The sequence below is a fragment of the Notothenia coriiceps genome, unplaced genomic scaffold, assembly GCF_000735185.1.
Source record: "Notothenia coriiceps isolate Sejong01 unplaced genomic scaffold, NC01 NC01_scaffold00030211, whole genome shotgun sequence".
NCBI classification, from domain to species: domain Eukaryota; kingdom Metazoa; phylum Chordata; class Actinopteri; order Perciformes; family Nototheniidae; genus Notothenia; species Notothenia coriiceps.
In genome coordinates, this window is record NW_011362912.1 from 254,960 (window position 1) to 270,102 (window position 15,143).

The 15,143-nt window shown below is 38.6% G+C and overlaps 2 protein-coding genes across 2 annotated transcripts in view; one reads left to right on the forward strand and one right to left on the reverse strand.

Moving 5' to 3' along the window:
• Positions 1-7,053, reverse strand: part of ermp1 (endoplasmic reticulum metallopeptidase 1) — a 119,130-nt gene extending 112,077 nt beyond the window's left edge. The window contains exons 1-3 of the mRNA XM_010787211.1: positions 6,734-7,053; positions 3,533-3,837; positions 1,001-1,128 (exon numbers count right to left, since the gene is read on the reverse strand). Coding sequence (XP_010785513.1) covers positions 1,001-1,128; positions 3,533-3,837; positions 6,734-7,008 — 708 coding nt within the window. The 5' untranslated portion in view covers positions 7,009-7,053. The remainder of the gene's footprint in view (positions 1-1,000; positions 1,129-3,532; positions 3,838-6,733) is intronic.
• Positions 7,054-9,837: 2,784 nt separating this feature from the next.
• oaz1b (ornithine decarboxylase antizyme 1b) lies at positions 9,838-14,208 on the forward strand. The gene is given in 6 exon segments (XM_010787184.1): positions 9,838-10,035; positions 12,006-12,060; positions 12,062-12,139; positions 12,376-12,548; positions 12,873-12,958; positions 13,096-14,208. Coding segments are annotated over 6 exon segments (648 nt in total). The 5' UTR covers positions 9,838-9,910; the 3' UTR covers positions 13,227-14,208.
• The last annotated feature ends 935 nt before the right edge of the window (positions 14,209-15,143 follow it).

Sequence of the window (15,143 nt, forward strand, 5' to 3'; positions counted from 1 at the left end):
TGTGTGTGTGTGTGTGTGTGTGTGTGTGTGTGTGTGTGTGTGTGTGTGTGCAGATGTGTGTGTGTGCAGATGTGTGTGCAGATGTGTATGTGTGGCCTCAAATATTTCTAAATGAAAAACTAAAAATACTACTCAGGAATATAAAGAGAGCTGCATTGTTGCAGGACAGTTTGTCTCTGCCTGCCACAGTTTGAGGGAATCAAACTGAGCTGATACACCACATTCTAAAGAGTTTGTTTATAACTGTTTGTGTTTATTTGTGTATAGATGTTGCAACTTAGAGCTTTGGTGAGTGAGTGATGAGTGAGAGGGAGAGGGACTGCCCTTTACAAGTAGCTGTTGCTGACAATAAATAATGTTATTATGAATACATTTGCCTCCGAGCCCTGCATGAACTGTACATAGACTGTATTTTAACATTGGTCATATGGTGGTACTTGGAGAGCCAACTATTTTCTCAGGTGGTACTTCGTGTAAAAAGGTTGAGAGCCACTGCTCTAGACTTAACGAGCTGCGCAATACACACTAATGTTAAAATCTGAAGAAGGCCTCTTTACCAAGCTCCAAACTAAGTTAAATATCTCAACAAGTGTAAAAGATATCAAATCTGAATACGATTGTAATAGCTGAATGTCTTGTGATCATTCTAAAGTTGGAATGAAGTCTCTAGCTGAAAGTATGTGGAAGGAGTAGCATTTGGCGCAAGGTGTAGGTAAAAGAGGATTTGAAGGTTCCTCCCATTGAGTTCCATGTTAAAAAAAGAGTTTAAAACGCTGAATATTTTAAAAAATATAAAATATTTTGAAAAAGTTGAAAGTTTCCCATCATGTGCTGCAAAGGCTGAATAGTTTGATATTTGAATGGTTTCTGTAGCTGAAAGTATGCTGAAGTTATTCGACAGCAAAATATTGGTTGAAATAAGAAGAAGAAGATTAAAGAGAAACAGAAGAACTATAGTGGAATGCTACTCAATATGACACTTGTCGTCACTTAAATTTACCTGCAGGATATTTTCTTCCGCCCCATTAAAGAGGAAGACAACTCCATGAAGAAGAGGAGTAGACTGGTTGGCCAGAGAATGGAGGACCTCGAGCATCACTGCACAGCTCACTGCATCATCACTGGCACCTAAGACATGAAACCAGTGAGTGTTTGTCAAAAATACAAAAAATAAACCCTGCTTTTTCTTGTCTTTCACATTTGCATCAGGCAACAGAAGCTTGGCACCTGTTTACAAAGATCACCCAACTTTCCAAAACTCTGTGGCTCAGTCTGAGATTAAAACACATGGAGGAGATAGAGCTGATGTGTATTAAAATATCACAAACACATGAGAATGAAGGCTGAGTGCCAACATGTGAAGAATGTGACTAGCTGCTATAAACCCGGTGGATAACGGTGAGAGCACAACGGAGAAGGGGGTAACACTGAGAAGAAAAGAGCATGTGAACAGGGCATGTGACGCGATAAGATTACACAGGTTGGTGGTGACGAGGAACACAATTGACTGAGGATAAAAGGGAGCAAGAATGCCCAAAGATCAGAGAGCCACACTCAGACATCATGTGCTCCAGCTTTCTGGATCGACTGTGTTCACGAGGTTCAGACCAGAGCCTGCTCACTGTCTGTCTGCGTACCATTCATGCTCCTGTCGCTGCCACTTATGTCAGCATCATATTAAACCTTGTCCCCCAAAACAATCTCTGAGAGGTTAGAAAATGGGGATCACATAGAAAGCCTGAAGAGTTCCCCTGTGCCCGTGCATAATGTTAAGTAAAACAAAAGTGGGGGGAAAAAAGTGGAAGACAATGCATTATCTGTTCTTTTATTTTTTTCCCCCCTTTTTATTTTTAGCAAGAATAATTGTGGAATAGCCTCTGAACTGAGATACGGGATTGTCCCACTCTCAATAGCTTCAAAGGTCAACTCAAAGAATGGATGAGAAACACACAGACGTGCAATCACCGCTAAATGCACTTTAACACAGGGGTATCTCCTCTTGCACTTTATGTAGCTCTTGTACCTCCTCTTGCACTTTATATGTCGTAGCTGCTACATTGTATTACCATGGCATAAATACTTGTGTATGCTGCTCTTGCTTTCTTGCACTTTTTGCATAACATGTATTTTGTTTTTACAATGTTTGTAAAATGCAAATTTCTTAAATGTTTTTATGTGAGGGACTGCGGATGGAAATGAGCTGAAACCTAAATCTGGCACTGTTACGCTTGACACATTTTAATGTTTTAAGTGTTCATCACTGTGCATTGTCCCTGCCAAATAAACTATTAAATAAAATGATCTACAGGTCCCAGATATCAAAGACCTGACAGGCAGCATTTGGACAATATAATCTATGTGTGCCTTCCTGGTCCACACCTCTTGGATCTACTTCCTTTTGCTCCCGTAGCTGTGTGTGCTCATGTGTATGTGTATTTAAGGGGAAAATATGTCTCTCCAACAGGCACAAGGGCGTGGTGTGCAACTCTGAAAGTTCTCGAATTTAGACTATTAAATCATGCCAGCATACCACAATGTGCAATCTATCATCAACACACAAGGTTATTACTGTGCAGCGTCAATTTGATGAAGGCCATTTGCATGCCCTGATATCCAAATGATGTGGATTGGTTGAATTTCACACGGTGTGGTCCACATGACTACTTTGCAAACCATAGGGCACAAATGAGGGCATTTTTATCATAAAACACATTGAGACCTGGAGACTTATGGCTTTTGCACACTGTAAGAAAAAAGCTGCACTTCCTCAGCCATGCTAGCAGCTCTGTAAGGCTGAATATATAGCTATATTATCATACTAGCATGCTAACCATAACATTGCTAGCATGTTGATATTAGGAAATAAATTATGTTTAACATATCCCCTGTTTTTTTAAACTTAAGTTCTGCTAATAATCTAAACATAAAGTAGAGTGAAGTTTCAGAGGTTGCTTTTCACAGTTTATCCTCTGGGCACCATGAATGCCTGATCCAAATGTCTTGACAAACCACCACGTAGTTATCAAAATATTTCACTGTGAGAACCTTGTGAGAAAAGAAAAAGCACAGGGGATTCCCAAAATCAGTGTGCTTCAACATCCCCTAGAGCTGCTAGCTTGGCTTTAAATAAATATTTGTAATAAATACCAAGGAATAGACTATACAAGGCAGTATCAGAACATGACAAAGCAATATAACCTAAAAGCAGACACAACAGGTTCAAATTGTAGATATGCAAGATGGCCCTTAAGGAACAGAAAGTTGTAGAAGTTTAAATCAATTAAAAAAGATAGTTATGATCAAATATAAAAGGTGTTGTTGTTCAAATGTATATTCACTTGTATTTACTGAGAGATTGATATTAAGTCCTTTCTTTTCTGGGAATTCAGGTTTGAAAAGAGGTGAGAATGGATTCTGCATGTTCTTACATGCAAACTGAGTGCTAACACTATTCACCTGAGGCTAAAACACTTGAATTGAGCTCAGTTCTCAGTAGGCAGGATCCTAAAGTATAGGAGGAACGTTTTTGTACCTGGACTGTTGGCCACTGTGTCAAAGTGGCAGTTGGCGAGCATGAAATGCTGCGACCCGGATTTAGGCTCCAGCCGGACAGCAATGTTGGTGACACGGTCATAGAAGCTGGTGAAGCCTCCCAGAAAGTCAATGGAGAAAGTGCCGGTGGGACGCTGCACATCTACCGTGATTTTATGGGGGCCCGCTGCGGTCTCAACCCGGATGTTCTCGATCTGCTCCAACAGGTAGCCCACTGTCAGGACTTCGTTCTCATGGCTGCCCACTGGCCGAGGGCCCACGCTGGTGATCTTCTCCAAGTGCTGTCTAAATTTGGAGGAGAGAGAAAGAGGATATTCTGATGCTTTTTAAGGAGGAGGACCAAGCCTATTTGCTCCATCACCACATTACAGCATATCAAATTAATATCCTGCATTTCAATGTTACTGTTAAAGTGAATCATTGCATCTTTGTACAAGAGCAGAGTCCATAGCTCTCTTTTTAAAACCACCTTGAGGTTACAAATCTTAAACTAAATATGTTTCCTGAAGATATTGATGTGCTTGCTGACTTGCATGCACACACAGTTTGTGGCATTTACAGTACAGTGTGTTCCAAAGAATAAACCTTTTCTAAATATTACAGATGCACCCTACAGGAGAGTGCTACTGCTTTCTTGACAATTAAATGATGAAGTGAATCCAGATATCTTTACCAACTCTGGTGTGGTCTTGAATAGGAGCTTAGGGGGACGATTATGCACGTTTCATTTTCATTTATGTCAGACAATTAAAAGGCAATGATGCCTATAAGTATGTGTGTTAGTCCTTGGTCAGAAAAGATTCATATCAACTTGTTACATTACATTATATGTTACTTGTTAGACGCTTTTATCCAAAGCGACTTACATACTCAATACTGTGGGCAATCCCCACAGGAGCAATTTGGGGTGAAGTATCTTGCCCAGGGACACAACCACATGCTGACTGCAGTGGGGTTTGAACCTGTGACCCCCTGATCCCAACACCAAGGCTCTATCCACTGCGCCACACGCCTCCCTTTCCTCCCTGTTCCATGAACACACTGTTTTCAAGGAATATACAAGTTAAAAGCTTAGATGACATCCCTTATTTACAGAGCGACCTGGAAGATCCAACAGAAGACACCATAACAAAATAATGTTTTGACATCAAACAGGGTGTAACCTGCCTCTGTTATGCTAGCAGAGTCCTGAGTCCGGACCCAGCCAGGCACAGCATTCCATGTTTCTGTAACACTGTGACCTGATCTACCTCATCCCCACACAGACTATTAGATGGAAGCAGGATATGAAGCTACGGAACCCATAAGGTAATTTAAAACTGATGTTTTCTTTAAGAAGCAGCTGCTGCTGGGGTTTGCTGCAGCTCTTCTACAAATGCCATGCCATGTATTTGATCCCAAGCATAGATCAAACACAGCATGTTGGCTTTTGGTTTGGTATTTCTTCCAAAGTCCACCCTTAAATGGATTCCTCTTGTAATGACAAAATGGTACTAAATGATAATGATGATATCTGAAGTGCTGTTTCATTTCATTCTTACAGCAGCGTTTAAGGCATTGTTTTAGGCTTAGGCTCATCATTTAAATCTGGATTGGAAGAGGATAGACTCATGACAGCCATGATTGTGACCAAAGAAGCTCAGAGCCCTAATCAGTTCAATGCAGCATGCTCCACTGGTTTATAGAGCAACCAGCCAAATTATTGCAAATCCCGTCGCCCAAGCACTTTCAAGAGCTCAACTGCAGCCCTGCGGACCTCAGATTCAGCATAATCCCCGCCTCTCTTCTCACAGGGACGGAAAATCTGATCAAAGCTGCTGCACTGTAAATCTGAAGAGCTCTTTAATCTGAAAATGCTGCAGCTACTTGGAATTAACCAGAGTCATAAAGCTTTCTGGAGTTGTGCAGTAAGATTTCTATATTGAATTAATCTTTATAATATTTCTTTGTTCAGATTTCTGTGCCATAAAATGTCAGAAATTCCAACTTATAACAGGTTAAAAGTTCCCCTTTTTCTCACCATGCCTAAAGCTTAATTTAATTGACTGTACACAATGTTTCATTTTCAAAGGACCCACAACCCGGAGATATTCATGATACAATAACATCCAAGAGAAATTGCTCACAAATATTTGACAAATTATTGATATTAACCTTAACAATTATAACAACATTTTTAAAAATTTGAAATATTTTGGTTTTTTGAAGGATTCATCTAATAAAGAAGTATTTAGAGTATTTTTTTTAATTGAAAGACATAGGTAATTTTTTAACTGCTTGTGGTAAAGAAGGTGTTTTAAGTCAAATGTGTTACCTTACCTGCAAAATCTACTATCCGAGCTTGATATTCCATGTTTGGAATTTGAGTCAGTGTGTAAAATAACTAAGTATATTTACTGAAGTACTGTACTTAAGTACAAATTAGTCAGAGACTACATGTTGTGATACTTTGTACTTCTACCCCACTTTAATTCAGAGGTAAATAGTGTCCTTTTACTGCACGACATTTATGTAATATCTTTAGTTACTTTGCAGAAGACTTTAGTTACACCTCGAGTTACATTCTACAATGCAGCATACAACGTAATTACAACTAGCTACACCTTTAACAGCTTTGATAAACACATACATGCATCAGTAATTCTAATAAAATTATAAAATAAATATTATTCTGAAATGGGCCAATGTGCATAATGAGTACTTTTGGTATTTGAAGTTTATTTGTATGCCAATACACTTGTACTTTTACTTGAGTAACATTTTTGAATGCAGGACTAGTTGTAACAGTTAACCTCAAAATGTTACTTTTCCTTAAGTACAAGTTCTGAGTGTTTCTTCCACCTCTGCGTTGAGGTAATGGAATCATATTATTATTATATCTCAGCGTCTTTTAACACACTTTGTGCAGGATATTTTTGATTCATATTGTTTAGGCTACTACTTTCCTAGAAGCTGTTGCAGCTCTTATCTCCCGGGCCAACAGTAGCCGTTAGAAACCGTTGAAACACCTGTCTGCCCTGCAGGTTACCTTGGATGTAAAAGGTGGAGGTGAAGGGGACACCCGGTAGTGGTTTCTAGGCGGGTCTAGTAGAAAGATTAGCTGGGACTCTGCTGCTTAGAGACCGTTAGCCAACATGTGAAGACAAAGGGGTATTTACACTAAGCAAGGTACACAACTCACCTTGCTCTCACTGCGTTGAAGTCTCCGCTCGGCTTGCCAATGACGAGCTGCTGTAACGACAAATGAACGAGTCCCCACAGCACCAAAATAAACACAGAGACCAGGGAAGCTGCCAGTCCTTCCCGCAGCAAATATAGGCTCACTTCGGGCTTCTTCTTCGGGTCACCGTTGTAGCCGTTATCCACGCCCCGGTCCCGAGAGCCGTCGTTATCTTGCGCTACATAATTCTGTGTCCCGAAGGGTTTTATTCTCCTGAAAGTGGTGTCGCTCTCCATTTTTGAGCCAGCGGTACATCAGCTGCAAGCGTCGCTCTCAGGCGTCGCTTTTTTTCTTTCTGGACGAACGACGGAACGCGCTGAGGGATAAACCTCCTGAGAGGGCGGGCGGTCGAAGGCGGTTAGAAAATGAAAAGGCAGAGGAGGAGAACATATTTAACATACTAAAATTGTTATCTCTCTCACTTGAGTATAAAACGGGATAACTGGTTTTATACTTTAAAACATTATTCAAAACCTATATTATTAGCTATCAATTATTGTGTAGACATTTAAAAAAAATGCATTCATCATTCGTAAATCATATATATTCTCCTTAGTTAGAGTTAGTTAAAGATATCAATATAATATCACTCTCTCAGCGTACAATAGTTATGATCTTATAATAATCTTCCCAAAAAGCAAATGTGTATTCCCAAAATGCCAAACTGCTCCTTTAACATGAACTCAATGAACCCTGATCCCCCCCTTGTAAAAGTTCCCTGATGCAATCCAACCAGAAAGGCCTGACACACACTATCAGATACACACACACAAACACACACACACACACACACACACACACACACACACACACACACACACACACACACACACACACACACACACACACTTTTTTTTTCATTACAAGGAATTCGCCTCGGAGTTTGGTGCATACAATATTACAATTAAATATAGTAAAATAGTTTTTACAATGAGAACTGTGCAGTTTTGTGCAACCATATCCAAAATGATGCCAATGGAATGTGCAAAAGTTCACAGTAAGCTATACCTAATAATATTACCAACACAATAACCAACTTTTTCTTTTTTAAAGACGAAAATCCAGGCTATGGGGACATTACAAACACATTTTACAATTAGACTTTATAAAAAAGATTTGCTTAACTTTTACAAGGCAATTTATTTAGCTCTTAGAAAAAATAGAACACAACATTATTTACTTATTTATGTATTTGGCATCTAGTAATATCCCTGCTGGCTGAACTGAGATTATGATGTAATTTGATTGATGTTACACTGGGAGTATGCCGATTTGGTGTTACTTTGTCGTCATCGTGTGGACGAGATGAGAAAAACAGACGAGGTGTTCTTGCTGTATAATTCAACACTGCAGTTCAATCCTTAGTCATTGCCCAGTGCACACTGACTTCTTTCCTGTAATGCTACCACTTTTTTGTGTGTTTATACTTCCAAGCAAAACATATGTATCTATCAATTAACATAATCGAATGATATATTTCATTATCTTCAGTTATTTATAGGAACTTTACATGGAGGTGTTATATTGTTGTTTCATTGATATTGATGCAATAACACGTAGTGCTTTAATATTGTAGTTCATGTGGAAGTTGGATTGCTATTTAAAGTGATGTGTAGTTAAAAGGTATATCAGAAGTTTTCCATGTGAAACCTTCTAAATTAATATGCAAAGTAATAAGTAGCCTATCTATATGCAACAAATGTGGTGTAGTAATGAGTACAACATGTGTAGCCTATAGCCTAAAATGGAAACAATCACAATAATAAATATAAATACTTCACAAAACCGATTTAACATATTACTGTTAACACTCAGATACACAGGCCACATTAATTAAGACATTGTTTGTTAAAGGGATGAATGTCTGAATAAAGTAAAGGCCAATAAACATATTAAAATCATAGGCCTTTAGTGTCTTTGTTTTTCTATGTCCTCGGTACTTTTCCATTAGACGCCCTCATGTAAATACTATACCCGCTAGCCTGTCGGCAGCTAACACAGATAGCAGAAATGCTATTTGTTTTCAATATTCAGGAAGGACGAGTAGTTAGTTTTGATATTACAATTAACTGTACTTTATAGAACATATATTGTTTAGTGGTGGGACTCTAGATATTATCCGGCGTTTTATATGTTATTTTATCAACGTGAAGTAACAGTCATTTAAACTATGATGTGCAACGCTTAGCATTTATGCTTAGCATTAGCTTGTTAGCAGGGGTGTGAAGCTAGCTCAGTTGAGGGTTAGCTGTCAACATGGCTTCCTCTTTCAAAACAAGGTTCTGGAATATGATATTAAAGATAATGTCTTTCATTCCAACCATATATACAGTCTATGGTTCCAACCATAGCCTATTTCTTGTTGCCAGGGGACACTTTATTGTAAAATAATTTGTGGTCAACAGAACAGAATGGTGTCTGCTCACCTAAAATGCATCAAATAAATGCAGGGAGCAATAACACCCCCTTGTTATATGTTAACAACGATTATCTATCTATCTATATGTATATTGTGCAAATATATTCCAAATGTTGTGAATAATGTTCTAAATTCATAATTTATATCGTTCTGTTGGGAAATAAAATTATCTAAACAATTAAACAGAAATTATCCTAATGTGAAATATGAAAATGCTAAAATAAATGACTACCTTTTCATGAAAAATGTATTGTGGACAAGGACCTCAAATGTTAACTACATTCCAGAGAAATTGCAATACAAATGGTACATTATTTATAAAACACAGTATATTGAAAGCATGAAAGCTGTCAGCCATTATATTTGTCAAACAAACAGATTTCTTGTCTTATTATGGTTCAATTATATTGAGTATTTGCTGGTCTTAATGTAGCGAGAGGCACGCACAGATGATGCAATTTGTAAGTCAATATTGTTTGTTAAATCTGCAATACAAATGTTGCTAAAGATGTGATTGCTTTAACTGTGCATGAGCAAATAAAAACATTTTTGATGACTTGTATTTTGAAGGGGAAGAAAACAACCTGACGGAAACGTATGACTTTTATTTTGGGTGACTTGACTGCAGTTATCTCTACCAGCTTTCGACTCTGACCGATCATTAGCTAGCCAAACATTGCAGAGAGCAGTCAGCCCGTCGTGTCTCTACCCGAGGCCGGATGGTAAAATCCAACCTCCAGCGGATCCTAAACAGTCATTGCTTTGCTCGCGAGAAAGAAGGAAAACAACAGTCTTTATCTACCATGGCGGATTTAAGTAACGGTATCTGTGACATGATTGGGAAGTAAGTAAACGATTAAAAACACCAAACCTAGCTAACGGCTAACCGTGATGTGTGGGGGAGGGGTGGCTAAGCTAAGCTAGGAGCCACGGAAAAGCGGAAGTAAAACGCGTTTAACTTTAAATGTATTGTTTACACTGTGTATCACCAATGTCACATCGTTACATCAGGTGACAGCTTCCGTTATAATGTTTTAAAAATTGTCATGGTGAAATAAGCGACGGATATTAATTTGCTATATTAACAACCTTAGCTAACGTTAGCCAATGAACCTCGTTGAAATGGTAACGTTACATCACTGGAGTTAGGTCCGTCACCTAGCTCAATTATGATGCTTCAACAGTTTCCGATTATTATTTTGATACGGAGAAAGTAAACAAATGTAATTTGCCGTTTATACAAGGGAATTATACTTACGTGTTTCAATTACTTTCACGTTAGCCAATTTAAAGACCAAACAGACTTCCATGTATATTAAATACACTGACAGTTTACGGTCAACAAGTGGGGACGAGGGTGACTTAAACGAGTGATATTATTTATTTGTTGCCGAAAAGTGCCTGTTAAAACCATAGACTTTATTTAAGAAATTCCATCTTTGGTTAAAACGGTGTAGGGTTTCACCACATATGTATATACCTTAACTAACCCTATTATCATTGGTGATCAATAACAGGAAGACAAAAGAGAGAGGGTAAAATAACACCAGGTTAAGAATGTGCCCGTAAAGTCGTCAGGTCAGTACATATTTTTGGCCACGTTTATCTCGTGAGCTGACAAGAGCCAGGTTGCTTATTACGCAACTGACAGTTTACTGCTGCAGCTTCGTGACGGCACGACAGAGACTTAAACACGACAACATGGTGAATAATTAACATACACCAAGAGCTAATAGTTGTTAAATTAATTTTTTTACTCTTCTCTCCCATTCCTAATCTGCCTTTGCACAATAAACTGAGAGTAGATCATCAGCCAGCCACTGTGGGTGGAATTATTTACAGAAGGCCTTAGAAAGCAATTATTCGACCGGTTAACGATTTAGGTCTATGGTGTATTGACCAAGAGTTATCTAAAATATTTTTTTGCAACTCCGCTAATACAATAAGCCACACTTTCAGACTAAAGGCAAGACAAATGACCTGACTCCTAAGGGACAGCTGTTAAAATACTCTATTACATTTGAGAAATTATGAGTCAGTATATTGATTTCTCAATCGACAGATGATGTATTTGCAACACAAATCATAATACAATATATACTTATATTTCCCATTTATCCTAATAAATAAAATTGTCCACGGTGGTTCAAATGTATTGATTGGGTGTATTTGTTCGTCATATATGATGGTAAACTGATGGCCAATTTCACTATTTTTTGACATTAGACAAATGCATTTTCAATATTAATAACTAACAAATCAATCAATAAAGGTAATGATCAGTTGCAACCCTAATATAAATAGCTAATGAGACAAGCTTATATTTGTATGATATTTGCATGGCTTTGTCAGTAGCTCTTATATGCTGTGTACAAGGTCACTCACAAGATAAGGTTTGTTTACCCAACAGGTTGTGCGGTTGCACGGCATCCTGCTGTGTTAGTGCACCCTTTAAAATCGTTCTGTTAACAACTCAGTAAACACAGTGCCATTGTTTTGGGGAACATAAACTGTAAGCCTTTTGAAAGAACACTTAGGCCTGCTTATATTACACATGTTGTGGATTGAGCACTTATGTATGAATGTGCATCATATTTGTGAAATGATATTGCTAATTCTTCCTGGAACACAAGGACAATTTTGGTCAAGGTCTAAATTTGTTTGTGTTGAGTCACTTCCACGACATGTCTTTGGGGTTGTAGTTTATAAATCCAAATGATGTGCACATACTAACACATGTTGATATACAGAAAAAACTCTTATTGCAAGTCCTTAACCGTGTTTGATTATCTCCTCCTCTGTCCTCCCCTGCAGTTTGTCCCTGCACTGTAGTAGTAGTACCCGCGGCCTGGGGCCTCAGTGGTGCTCCTGATGCCCCTCTCCCACCCCTGAAGATCCCAGGTGGGCGAGGGAATGGCACACGGGATCACACTCGGCCACTCCACTCTGTAAGTCTACACAGCATACAAACACACGCATGCAGACGCTCAGCAGTCAAACATCACTGAATTTCCTTTCCCGTAAAAGTTCAATGTATTAGCTTTAGTTGCTCCGCTTGATCAGCATTACAGACAGCATAAAAAGGCCATTTTCATGCTAGTTATATTATAATTGGACATGAAATATAACACACATGTCACCCACTGCTGTTATGACATGTGGTAACTAGTGTTTGTGTTTCTAGGATCGAAAGCTGACTGTAACGGAGGAACCAGCAGGGAATGGTCGCCCTGGGATCCTCCACTTCCAAAGTCGTCCCACCGTTACCAAGACGATACAGTGGGATGCTGTCTTGAGCAGCAGCGCACTTTACGTGGAGATACCTCTTGACCCTCTTCCTGAAGGCAGCAAGGAGAGGTGAGGCTACACAGTTAGCAGCAGGAGAAACCTCGAGTGGAATACACCAATTTTTATAATGGCACACTTTAGTCATATTAGGAGTAAAACACGAATACATTTCATATAAGTTTGTTTAACGGAAAGTGATCTGATCCTGGCAGCATGAACATAATCAAGCCTTTATCGATGTTTAGCCTGATTTTACAGAATCAGGGAGGCCCTCTTTTCAATCGTCAAGGGAAGCCTAAGCAGAGCCTTTTTAAAATGATCATTTTTTGGTGCTTTATGTTCTGAGGTTGTTTCCCATTTCTAACCTAAAGCCTCTTTCTGTTCTCCTTCCAGTTTTGCAGCTCTACTGGAGTATGCTGAAGAACATCTGAAAGTCGTTAGCGTGTTTGTCTGCTTTTACAAGAAAAGAGACGATCGTGGTAAGTGCTAACAACCCTGTTTTCCCCAGCCCACCTTCTTTCCTTCAGAATAACTTTAATAACATCATTATTTTTGGCTTCTGTGATGTGACTTTTACTGCAGCCTAAAACCTGTTGTGCCTGCCTTGTTCTTGCAGCTAAACTGGTGCGTACATTCAGTTTCCTGGGCTTTGAGATTGTGAAACCGGGCCATGCCCTTGTCCCACCTCGACCCGACGTATTCTTCATGGCCTACAACTTTGACCGGGACTCTTCGGATGAGGAGTAGCCCACTGGACAGCCCCTCCCCTCCCCTACTTCCCTTTTCCCTCCCATTGTATGTTTGTCCATCCCGTCCCAGCTTACTCATATAAAGCACCGTCTGTGTTAAACCCTCTGCAGTAGCTCTGTATGCAAGTATACATTTCCCCCATGCTTGTTGTGTTCAAGGGAATATGTAAGATGTGCATCTCCTTTTTCCACCATCTATCTCTGTGTTTTTATTATACTCTTTTCACATTGAAGATTAATTGGTGTTGTCACCTTAAAAGGAGGGAACCTTTGTTTTGTTCAATCATATTGCAGTTGTCATAGCTATAAGTTCTGGTATATTTTCCATTTATTGTCAAGTCTTTGTTTTTATTGATATTTCCTTTTTATGATAGATTAAGGTGGAGGATTCTTCAGTTCTTGAATGTTCAATAAAAAGGTCATCAGGTTTACACTCGGGTACTCCAGCTTTCTTTTGATTGGCTAAACAATGGCTTTGGATTTGTCTCTCATTTTCTTTCTCTCTGAATGAAATAACACTCATTTCAGTGGGATCAGTTTTATTATGTAGCACTAACATTCTCTTGAAAGTATTCGGATTTTTTCAAACGTTACTTTTTAATGACGGCCCCAATAATTGGTACTTCATAGCTGGATAGTGAATGCATTTAGATTAGAGGCAGAGTGAAAAGATGAATGCTGTTGCATGTGTCTGATGTAGGCGATTCAGTTTCACAGTAAAGATCCTACGTCGAGTGTATTGGTACAACATGAAAGGAATAATCCAAAGTGCTTTCGCTTCTTTCGGCCATGTTTATCTTTATGATTTATTATTTTGTTTTGGAGGCTGAAACAATGCTGTGATGTTATGAATAGTTATTTGTCTTTTTATTAGCATTCCTTTTTACAACTTTGTTTCTCAAGATAGTATTGAGTTTGTTGTTCAGCATAGTGGTACCTGTTGTGCTTCTGTGAAAATAAAACAAACAAAACAAACAATCCATTGTGTACTTTTCTGCATCTGTTCACCAACACATACATTCACTCCAATATGTATTACCTTTGGGTTAGAAGAAATACTAAACTACTTCAAATCTGGCAAAAAGGTTTTCTGACCATAACTAAATTTAAATCTAATCCTAACTAAATGTCTTACAAATTACCAGTAGGATAAAACAAAAATAAACACTATTCTACAGACTGATCTGCAGGAGCATGTTGTACACACTGAAAGATGTAAGTCTCTTCATGATAAAGAGTATGCTCTGTCCCTTCCTAAAGAGAGTTTTAAAATGCTTTGAGCTCTATCATTCCTCTAGTAGTCTATACTCAGTAAAAAAGTTTCTAAGTGAAGACAGAATGTTTCTTAATGGAAATATTCATTTAAATCATACAAGTCAATATGGTGACAACTTCCATTTCACCAAAAATACTGTACATTGAATACCTTTTAATTTCTCCAATATAAGTCCACAGATATGGGCTTGAACTGAAACATGTTGTGGATATTTTAAACTCGTCAATACTGTAAAGATGTACAATGAGAGTAATCAATAATAAACTGGTGAAAGCAAGCAGCGTTGTCTTGTTGGTTATTTATTTGAAGCTTCGAAAGCTACAGGTCTCACAGAGTACAGAGTAGTCTGCAGGAGTGTGCGCAATAGTCACAAAATAGCAAAGCTTATATACAAGATAGGGCGGGCAGACAAAGTTTTGTGTAGCAAGGCGGAACGCCTCAGAAATCCACTTTCATACGGTATCATTTCGCTATTTGGACACCTGTGTCCTTGAGCTATAGAAAGTACAACAGTCATCAAATTATGGAAGTTGAAACTTAGTGTGAAGAGGAGTAGTTTCAACATAGTATGCCAAATCAGCTCTGTGGCCTTGAAGCGCTTGAGAATAATAACCCTCAGAGTAAACAGATGAAACAGCA